The sequence below is a fragment of the Nerophis ophidion genome, linkage group LG15 (assembly GCF_033978795.1).
Source record: "Nerophis ophidion isolate RoL-2023_Sa linkage group LG15, RoL_Noph_v1.0, whole genome shotgun sequence".
Classification (NCBI taxonomy): domain Eukaryota; kingdom Metazoa; phylum Chordata; class Actinopteri; order Syngnathiformes; family Syngnathidae; genus Nerophis; species Nerophis ophidion.
This window is the reverse complement of record NC_084625.1, coordinates 6329496-6341083: the sequence shown is the minus strand read 5'-3', so window position 1 is coordinate 6341083 and position 11588 is coordinate 6329496. Positions and strand designations below refer to the sequence as shown.

Below are 11588 nucleotides of genomic sequence, written 5' to 3'. Positions count from 1 at the left end.
TTATTGTTTCAAGAAGCTGGATCAGGTCATGACATAACCAGGTATGTACACATGGACTTGGACGTGACTACCATTGAGGTCATTTTTTCAAGTCACAAAAAGAAATGACTTTGTGTAGTCTTAGGAACCCTACCAGTCCATCTCCCAAAAAAAAAAAATAATATATATATATATATATATATATATAATGATATGGCCAACAAAGAAGTGTTTTTACCTCCGAACACACTAATAGTATCCACTTTTGACGCCACGGCCGCAGGTGTGGATCATCACGCTGTAACAATGCATTACTACGTGCGACTGTAGCACCGCATCGGATATTTTCGAGCATAGACTTAACTCTCGCCTGCAACAAGTCAAATAATCGAGTCCGTGAACATTGCTCCAAAGTAAAGATTTTGTGATGCTTTATACAAAAAAGTAAACATTGAGATGTCCGATAATGGCTTTTTTGCCGATATTGTCCAACTCTTAATTAGGGATGCACCGATTAATCGGTAACCGAATATATTCGGCCGAATATGGCAAAAAAAAGCCACTTTCGGCCTTCGGTGGAATGAGTTAAAAACAAGGCCGAATAGTGGCGTGTGACGCAATTTTTAAAGAGTGGGACTACGCAGGGCGAGGTTTAGTGTGCTCAACCAAACACCAGGTGGCATCTGTGAGCAGATAATATTGTATCATCTCTTTCAGACTTATGTTGATTCCTTACCCACGCTTTAAGTGGGGGTGAGGCGCAAAAGAACCCAGACCCTCTGTATCTATTAGGGATGCACCGATTAATCGGTAACCGAATATATTCGGCCGAATATGGCAAAAAAAAGCCACATTCGGCCTGCGGTGGAATGAGTTGAAAACAAGGCCGAATAGTGGCGTGTGACGCCATTTTTTGACGAGGTGACGTTGGGATATGTTGTGTACCTGTATAAGTGTATGTTGTGTACCTGTATAAGTGTATGAGGTTACAAGCACACACTTATTGAGATTTAGTGGGGCCTCTGTTTACATTATTAGCCTGTTGTGTAGGCTACCTGTATAAGTGTATGAGGTTACAAGCACACACTTATTGAGATTTACTTGAGCCTTCTGTTTACATTATTAGCATATCTACTGTGGCTAAGCAGACTTTTGCCAAAAGGACAATCATTAATTTGTTGTGGGTTTATCCACTTTAATGCACTTTATTTTTTTTTGGAATGCATGTTTTGTGTGAAGGCCTAATATAAATGAAAAACTTTGTGCTTTTTTTTGAAAAGCAAAGGCTACTGGAATATTAAAAAAATGTCAATATTCAATAAAAAAATACTTTATTTGAAAAACATGTCTAAATATTTATTCTAGGCTATTTATGCAATTTTAAAAAAATGATGAAAAACTGCATTCATTATTCGGCTTCGGCCACAAATTTTCATTTCGGTGCATCCCTACTCTTAATTACCGATTCCGATATATACAGTCGTGGAATTAACACGTTATTTTGCCTAATTTTGTTGCGATGCATTAAATCAGTGGTTCTCAACCTTTTTTCAGTGATGTACCCCCTGTGAACGTGTTTTTAATTCAAGTACCCCCTAATCAGAGCAAAGCATTTTTGGTTGAAAAACAGAGATAAAGAAGTAAAATAAAGCACTATGTCATCAGTTTCTGATTTATTAAATTGTATAACAGTGCAAAATATTGCTCATTTGTAGTGGTCTTTCTTGAACGATTTGGAAAAAAAGAAATAAAAACAACAAAAAATTGTTGAAAAATAAACAAGTGACTCAATTATAAATTAAAGCTGCAAGCAGCGTTGGTCGGGTCCGCCTTTGGCCGCTGCCGCCGTGTCCCGAGTCCCGATCTTAGTCAGACCTACATAGAAGTTTTTGTTTCATCACTCTACGACATTCCTAACAGAATTTACAAGCAGTTTTGTCAGTTTTTTTTCCTAGGGGGAGCTAGAGCACAATTTTCATTTTTGGGGTTTGGTTTTTTATTGGATGGCAATTTTCACCAGTCCTGATGTGTGTGTAAAATTTGGTGAGTTTTGAAGCATGTTAAGGGGGTCAAATTACAGATTGGCGTTTCTGGATGTTGTTGATAAATGGCTTTCGCTTGGCATAGTATAGCTTTAACTGGCACTTTGAAGCATTTTAAGGGGGTCAAATATCAGTTCGAAGAGGCAAAAAAGGAATTTTTTGCAAACATTTTGTTTTGAAGGGGTTTTTGCCAACTTCCTGTTGATTTTAGGTATAGAAGCCAGAGGCAGGGCGGACCCTAATAAAGATTTCTACACATAGAAGTAATCATCAACTCTTTGGGGATTGTAATAGAGATCCATCTGGATTCATGAACTGAATTTTAAAAATTTCTTCACAAAAAAGAAATCTTTAACATCGATATTTATGGAACATGTCCACAAAAAAATCTAGCTGTCAACACTGAATATTGCATTGTTGTATTTCTTTTCACACTTTATGAACTTACATTCATATTTTGTTGAAGTATTATTCAATAAATATATTTGTAAAGGATGTTTTTAATTGTTACTATTTTTAGAATATTTTAAAAAATCTCGCATTCCTTCAAGTACCCCCATTTGAGAACCACTGCATTAAATAATGTAACAAGGTTTTCCAAAATAAATCAACTCAAGTTATGGAAAGCAAAATGCCAACATGGCACTGCCATATTTATTATTGAAGTCACTAAACGCATTATTTTTTTTTTAACATGCCTCAAAACTGCAGCTTGGAATTTGGGACATGCTCTCCCTGAGAGAGCATGAGGAGTTTGAGGTGAAAGGGTATATTATAGAGTTAGTGCTACAAGGGTTTCCGGGTATTTGTTCTGTTGTGTTACGGTGTGGATGTTCTCCCGAAATGTAAATGATAAATAAATGGGTTGTACTTGTATAGCGCTTTTCTACCTTCAAGGTACTCAAAGCGCTTTGACACTACTTCCACATTTACCCATTCACACACACATTCACACACTGATGGAGGGAGCTGCCATGCAAGGCGCCAACCAGCACCCATCAGGAGCAAGGGTGAAGTGTCTTGCTCAGGACACAACGGACGTGACGAAGTTGGTACTAGGTGGGGATTGAACCAGGGACCCTTGGGTTGCGCACGGCCACGCCATCCCTGTGTTTGTCATTCTTGTTTGGTGTGGGTTCACAGTGTGGCGCATATTTGTAACAGTGTTAAAGTTGTTTACACGGCAGACCTGGGCAATTATTTTGACTCGGGGGCCACATTTAGAGAAAACAATGTGTCTGGAGACCGGTATATCTATTTTTAGGGACACTAATACAAAACTTCACAATAATGTCTGATTGAATGCTAAAAACATTATGACAGAGCGCCTTAAAAAACAATGGAATTTTACATTTTTCTATGAACGATAAAACACTGAATATTGACAAAAGATGAACGTCACACCCCCTTTCGGTCGACATATTTTACAATCAAGTGAAACGCAACAAAATGCTACAAACAGTGAAATATGAACGCGAAGGCTACAAAATAAACCCACTTACAATCTGCTATATTTCATGTATCATTTAGCTTTAGAACTTTGTTGTGAAAAGCTCCTTCCGCGTCAGTGGAAACGCTTCCCGCCCACACTGCTTGGTGCCTCGTCTGACCCGCTGTGACGTAGATTACCATAGTAACTAGAGATGTCCGATAATGGCTTTTTTGCCGATATTCCGATATTGTCCAAGTCTTAATTACCGATTCCGATATCAACCGATACCGATACATACAGTCGTGGAATTAACACATTATAATACCTAATTTTGTTGTGATGCCCGGCTGGATGCATTAAACAATGTAACGATGTTTTTCCAAAATAAATCAACTCGAGTTATGGAAACAAATGCCAACATGGCACTGCCATATTTATTATTGAAGTCACAAAGTGCACATTTTTTTTGTACATGCCTCAAAACAGCAGCTTGGAATTTGGGACATGCTCTTCTTGAGAGAGCATGAGGAGTTTGAGGTGAAAGGGTATATTATTTGAGTGAGTGCTGCACGGGTTTCTGGGTATTTGTTCTGTTGTGTTACGGTGCGGATGTTCTCCCGAAGTGTGTTTGTCATTCTTGTTAGGTGTGGGTTCACAGTGTGGCGCATATTTGTAACAGTGTTGAAGTTGTTTACACGGCAGACCTGGGCAATTATTTTGACTCGGGGGCCACATTTAGAGAAAACAATGTGTCTGGAGGCCGGTATATCTATTTATAAGGACACTAATACAAAGCCTAATTTTGTTGTGATGCCCGGCTGGATGCATTAAACAATGTAACGATTTTTTCCCAAAATAAATCAACTCGAGTTATGGAAACTTAAGCCAACATGGCACTGCCATATTTATTATTGAAGTCACAAAGTGCATATTTTTTTTGTACATGCCTCAAAACAGCAGCTTGGAGTTTGGGACATGCTCTCTCTGATAGAGCATGAGGAGGTTGAGGTGGGGTGTAGGTAGGTTGTGAGTTCAAACCACCAAAGACTATAAAAATGGGAGCCATTACCTCCCTGCTTGGCACTCAGCATCAAGGGGTTGGAATTGGGGGTTAAATCAACAAAACTGATTCCCGGGCGCGGCCACTGCTGCTGCTCACTGCTCCCCTCACATCTCAGGGGGTGATCAAGGGTGATGGGTCGAATGCAGAGAATAATTTCGCCCCACCTAGTGTGTGTGTGACAATCATTGGTACTTTAACTTTATTGTAGCGTCCCGGAGGAGTTAGGTGAAAGGGTATATTATTTGAGTGAGTGCTGCACGGGTTTCTGGGTATTTGTTCTGTTGTGTTACGGTGCAGATGTTCTCCTGAAATGTGTTTGTCATTCTTGTTTGGTGTGGGTTCACAGTGTGGCGCATATTTGTAACAGTCTTAAGGTTGTTTATACGGCCACCCTCAGTGTGACCTGTATGGCTGTTGACCGAGTATGCCTTGCATTCACTTGTGTGTGTGAAAAGCCGTAAATATTATGTGATTGGGCCGGCACGCAAAGGCAGTGCCTTTAAGGTTTATTGGCGCTCTGTACTTCTCCCTACGTCCGTGTCCACTGCAGCGTTTTAAAAAGTTTTTGAAACCGATAATTTCCGATATCACATTTTAAAGCATTTATCGGCCGATACTATCGGCAGTCCAGTATTATTGGACATCTCTAGCAGTAATATATGATAAAACAAGGCGGCAGCAAAAGAAGGACTTTGCTGATTTGACTACTTCAAGCACCGATGTAAGACGACCACATCCCACATGCGACCATAGGATGACCAAATATACTCAAGTCCGAAGACTATAGTGGCCATGAAAAGTTAGCTTCTATGGCTGGGCCCGTGACTTGTCCCTATAGGCCAGAGGTGCCCATTACGTCGATGGCGAGCTACCAGTCGACCGCGGGGGGTGTGTCAGTCGATCTCCAGCCAGGCTTTTAAAAAAAATAGACCTAAAAATGAGTGATCATCAATCTTCACCAAGACGTCACTTAAATGACATTCACGGTACCGGAGGGTCTTGTGAGATGACGCTGGCTGCTGCAAGATCATTATTATGAAAATATGACCGAGAGGAAGGCGAGAAACACTTTTTATTTCAACAGACTCTCGCGCCGTACCTTCCGTCAAAACTCTAAAGGCCGACTGCACATTTCCTATCTTCACAATAAAAGCCCTGCTTCATGCTGCCTGCGCTAACTAAATACAGAGTCTCGGAAAACTGGCGTGCACAAGCGATCCCTCAGAAAGCTGGCGTGCACATCACTTGTGCACGCCAGCTTTCTGAGACTCTTATTTAGTTAGCGCAGGCAGCATGCATGGACTCTCACTATTATGTTAGATCCACTATGGACTGAACTCTCACTATTATGTTAGATCCATTATGGACTGGACTTTCACTATTATGTTAGATCCACTATGGACGTGACTCTCACTATTATGTTAGATCCACTATGGACTGGACTCTCACTATTATGTTAGATCCACAATGGACTGCACTCTCACTATTATGTTGGATCCACTATGGACTGCACTCTCACTATTATGTTGGATCCATAATGGACTGGACTCTCACTATTATGTTAGATCCACTATGGACTGGACTCTCACTATTATGTTAGACCCACTATGGACTGGACTTTCACTATTATGTTAGATCCACTATGGACTGAACTCTCACTATTATGTTAGGCCCATTATGGACTGGACTTTCACAATAATATGCTAGATCCACTATGGACTGGACTCTCACAATATTATGCTAGACCCACTCGACATCCATTGCATCCGGTCTCCCCTAGGGGTGTGTGTCACCCACATCTGCGGTCCTCTCCAAGGTTTCTCATCGTCATTCACATTGACATCCCACTGGGTTGTGAGTTTTTCCTTGCCCTTATGTGGGCTCTGAACCGAGGATGTGGTTGTGTCTTGTGCAGCCCTTTGAGACACTTGTGATTTAGGGCTATATAAATAAACATTGATTGATTGATTCTATTCAGAGTTAATATTTGAGTGGGCCCTGAGATATTCAGAAGTGGAAAAGTTGGGCCCCGAAGCTGCGCATGTCAAAATAACATATTCCGATTTAGGTGTGACACATTAAAATTTACGGATCGATTTTTCCTGTCCCGTTTAAAGACATTATTTTGGACGTACCTTAACAGTGATGAGTTTAGTGGAGGGATCTTCTGAGCTGCTCAGTTCTTCTCCAAAGCACAGTATGAAGCTGCAGTCAGGGGCCTTGCAACCAGGAGCCTTGCAACCAGGAGCCTCGCAGTCAGGAGCCTCGCAGTCAGGAGCCTTGGAGTCAGGAGCCTTGCAACCAGGAGCCTCACCGCCACACAAGTAAAATTCATCCGACTCTGGAAGAAATGGAGAGATTGTGAGGTCCTAAGAGTAGCAGCACAACTTTCAACTCCCTGACTTGTTTGTGACACTTTTTAAAGAGGCGCTAAAATGCCTGCTTTTAGCGTGAGGGACGTCATTCACAAAAATCCAACTCCAGGCTTCGCTACACATCCTAAAAGGAAGCAGTCATATACTGTTGTGAGAAATGTACTTTTATGGGGCTAAATTAAGGCCAAAATGTTCAGTTGTGGAAAAAAAAAAAGTACTTTGAAACTGAAAAGTATATCAGTGTATCCATCAATCTGTCCATTTTCTACTGCTTGTCCCTTTCGGGGTCGCAGAGGGTGCTGGAGCCTATCTCGGCTGCATTCGGGCGGAAGGAGTACATCAGTGTACTCAAATGAAAAAAGGTTGAGTATGCTTATGATTCTCTCGGGCAATTATCTTTCATACATTCTTTATTTGGGCAGCACGGTGGTGCAGGGGTTTGTGCATGCGCCTCACAATACGAAGGTCCTGGGGACTGGGGACCTTTCTGTGTATGCATGTTCACCCCGTGACTGCCTGGATTCCCTCCGGGTACTCCGGCTTCCTCCTACCTCTAAAGACATGCACCTGGGGATAGGCTCCTCCCACTTCCAAATACATGCACCTGGGAATAGGCTCCTCCCACTTCCAAAGACATGCACCTGGGGATAGGCTCCTCCCACTTCCAAAGACATGCACCTGGGGATAAGCTCCTCCCACCTCCAAAAACATGCACCTTGGGATAGGCTCCTCCCACCTCCAAAAACATGCACCTGGGGATAGGCTCCTCCCACCTCCAAAGACATGCACCTGGGGATAGGCTCCTCCCACTTCCAAAGACATGCACCTGGGGATAGGCTCCTCCCACTTCCAAAGACATGCACCTGGGGATAGGTTGATTGGCAGCACTAAATTGGCCCCAGTGTGTGAATGTTGTCTGTCTATCTGTGTTGTACACCGTGGTGACTTGTCCAGGGTGTAAGCCACCTTCCGCCCGAATGCAGCTGAGATAGGCTCGAGAACCCCCCCCCGCCACCCCGAAAGGGACAAGCGGTAGATAATGGATGGATGGACTTTTTTCATTTGCATTTGTCTATAATGTGATGTTTCAGCTCCGTTTTTTTCCACATTCAAATAGTACTTTTTTCAGTTTCAGATCTCCTTTTTTTTTTTTTTTTCCCCCAGATTCAGACTTTTGGCCGTAATATTGCGTGGACCACATACCAAAAATCTATTTTAGGAATGAAAAGAAAGAACAACAATTGTTTTTCGGGTGGAACACAATACATACATATACACATACACACATATAAATATATACATACATCTATATATATATATATATATATATATATATATATATATATATATATATATATATATATATATACACACACACACACACACACGTACATATATATATACATATATATACGCATACTGTATATATATATATACATACATATATACATACACATATATATACATACGTATACACATACATATATACATACATATATACACATACATATATATACATACACACATATACATACATATACACATTACATATATATGTATATACACATACATATATATCAATCAATCAATCAATCAATGTTTACTTATATAGCCCTAAATCACTAGTGTCTCAAAGGGCTGCACAAACCACCACGACATCCTCGGTAGGCCCACATAAGGGCAAGGAAAACTCACACCCAGTGGGACATTGGTGACAATAATGACTATGAGAACCTTAGAGAGGAGGAAAGCAATGGATGTCGAGCGGATCTAACATGATACTGTGAAAGTTCAATCCACAATGGATCCAACACAGTCGCGAGAGTCCAGTCCAAAGAGGATCCAAGACACAGCAGCGAGAGTCCCGTTCACAGCGGAGCCAGCAGGAAACCATCCCAAGCGGAGGCGGATCAGCAGCGCAGAGATGTCCCCAGCCGATACACAGGCGAGCAGTACATGGCCACCGGATCGGACCGGACCCCCTCCACAAGGGAGAGTGGGACATAGGAGAAAAAGAAAAGAAACGGCAGATCAACTGGTCTAAAAAGGGAGTCTATTTAAAGGCTAGAGTATACAAATGAGTTTTAAGGTGAGACTTAAATGCTTCTACTGAGGTGGCATCGCGAACTGTTACCGGAAGGGCATTCCAGAGTACTGGAGCCCGAACGGAAAATGCTCTATAGCCCGCAGACTTTTTTTGGGCTTTGGGAATGACTAATATGCCGGAGTCCTTTGAACGCAGATTTCTTGCCGGGACATATGGTACAATACAATCGGCAAGATAGGATGGAGCTAGACCGTGTAGTATTTTATACGTAAGTAGTAAAACCTTAAAGTCACATCTTAAGTGCACAGGAAGCCAGTGCAGGTGAGCCAGTACAGGCGTAATGTGATCAAACTTTCTTGTTCTTGTCAAAAGTCTAGCAGCCGCATTTTGTACCAACTGTAATCTTTTAATGCTAGACATGGGGAGACCCGAAAATAATACGTTACAGTAGTCGAGGCGAGACGTAACAAACGCATGGATAATGATCTCAGCGTCTTTAGTGGACAGAATGGAGCGAATTTTAGCGATATTACGGAGATGAAAGAAGGCCGTTTTAGTAACGCTTTTAATGTGTGCCTCAAAGGAGAGAGTTGGGTCGAAGATAATACCCAGATTCTTTACCGTGTCGCCTTGTTTAATTGTTTGGTTGTCAAATGTTAGAGTTGTATTATTAAATAGAGTTCGGTGTCTAGCAGGACCGATAATCAGCATTTCCGTTTTTTTGGCGTTGAGTTGCAAAAAGTTAGCGGACATCCATTGTTTAATTTCATTAAGACACGCCTCCAGCTGACTACAATCCGGCGTGTTGGTCAGCTTTAGGGGCATGTAGAGTTGGGTGTCATCAGCATAACAGTGAAAGCTAATACCGTATTTGCGTATGATGTCACCTAGCGGCAGCATGTAGATGATGAAGAGTGCAGGGCCAAGGACCGAACCCTGGGGAACTCCACACGTTACCTTAACGTAGTCCGAGGTCACATTGTTATGGGAGACACACTGCATCCTATCAGTAAGATAAGAGTTAAACCAAGACAGGGCTAAGTCTGACATACCAATCCGTGTTTTGATACGTTCTAATAAAATATTATGATCGACGGTATCGAAAGCAGCGCTAAGATCGAGGAGCAGCAACATAGATGACGCATCAGAATCCATCGTTAGCAATAGATCATTAGTCAGTTTTGCGAGGGCTGTCTCTGTGGAGTGATTTGCCCTGAAACCGGATTGAAAGGTTTCACATAGCTTGTTAGACGCTAAGTGTTCATTTAACTGCCCCGCAACAATTTTTTCAAGGATTTTTGAAATAAAGGGAAGGTGAGACACCGGTCGGTAATTTACCATGAGGTCAGGATCGAGGTTAGGTCTTTTAAGAAGAGGATGAATAACCGCTTTTTTGAATGCTAGGGGAACAGTGCCCGAGGAGAGTGATAAGTTTATAATATTTAGCACTGATGGACCTAATAATACAAAGAGCTCCTTGATCAGTTTCCCAGGAAGAGGGTCAAGTAAACATGTTGTCTGTTTTATTCCATTTACACGTTGTAACAATTCCTCTAATGTTATTTCCTCAAAACGAGAGATGGTATTTTGGAGGGCAGTATTCGCCGTATATACAATCGTGTCAGTGTTAATAGAACCCCGTTGTAGCTGGGACGCATTGTCTTTAATCTCCTTTCTAATGACTTCAATTTTCTTACTAAAGAATTGCATAAAGTCATCAGCTGAGTGGGTTGAGCTACTGGAAGGAGTCCCTTGTTGGGTTAGCGATGCTACCGTACTAAACAAAAATTTAGGATCGTTTTTATTACGGTGGATGAGATTTGAGTAATATTTAGCTTTAGCTAAGGTAAGCATGCGTTTATAAGTTATTAAACCATCACTCCATGCTTGATGGTGCACCTCAAGTTTAGTCGTGCGCCATTTGCGTTCCAGCTTTCTGCATAATAATTTCTGAGCTCTAGTTTCTTCTGTAAACCACGGGGTGCGCTTTTTTGGAGCCTTTTTTAACTTTAGCGGTGCTATGTTATCAATGGTTTCGCGCAGGGCGTCGTTAAAGTTGTTAGTGAGGTTATCAATAGAGCCCACATACTTTGGGAATGGTGCCATTACCGAGGGCAGTAGGTCAGCAAGAGTTGTCGTTGTGGCTGTATTAATGTTGCGGCTGCTATAGCAGTTATTATTATTATTAGTTTGACGAACATGCGTTTGAACCTCGAATTTTATAAGGTAATGATCAGACAATACTTTAGTATACGGGAGTATCGTAACTTTGGAAACGGTGATGCCCCTGACAAGCACTAGGTCTATCGTATTACCGTTGCGATGCGTGGGTTCATTTATTATTTGTGTGAGACCACAGCTATCAATTACAGTCTGGAGCGCTACACACGGTGGGTCTGATGGGGTATTCATATGGATATTAAAGTCCCCCATTATGATTATATTATCGGCGTGTGTCACTAGATCAGCAACGAACTCTGAGAATTCATTAATAAAGTCCGAATAGGGCCCTGGGGGGCGGTAGATAACAGCCAGGTGTAGAGGCAGCGGTGTGACAGACCTCATAGTAAGCACCTCAAACGATTTATATTTATTATTTATGTTAGGACTAAGGTTAAAGTTTTCGTTGTATATTAGTGCAACCCCCCCA

At 41.7% G+C, this 11588-nt stretch overlaps 1 protein-coding gene across 4 annotated transcripts in view; it reads right to left on the bottom strand.

Moving 5' to 3' along the window:
• Positions 1 to 11588, bottom strand: part of irf9 (interferon regulatory factor 9) — a 60377-nt gene that overhangs the window by 3301 nt on the left and 45488 nt on the right. For all 4 annotated transcript variants that reach the window (XR_009809764.1, XR_009809763.1, XM_061921317.1 and 1 more), the window contains exon 9: positions 6652 to 6857. Coding sequence is in view for 2 of the 4 variants with exons in the window: in XM_061921317.1 (XP_061777301.1) it covers positions 6652 to 6857 (206 nt within the window). In the remaining 2 variants the exon portion in view is untranslated. The remainder of the gene's footprint in view (positions 1 to 6651; positions 6858 to 11588) is intronic.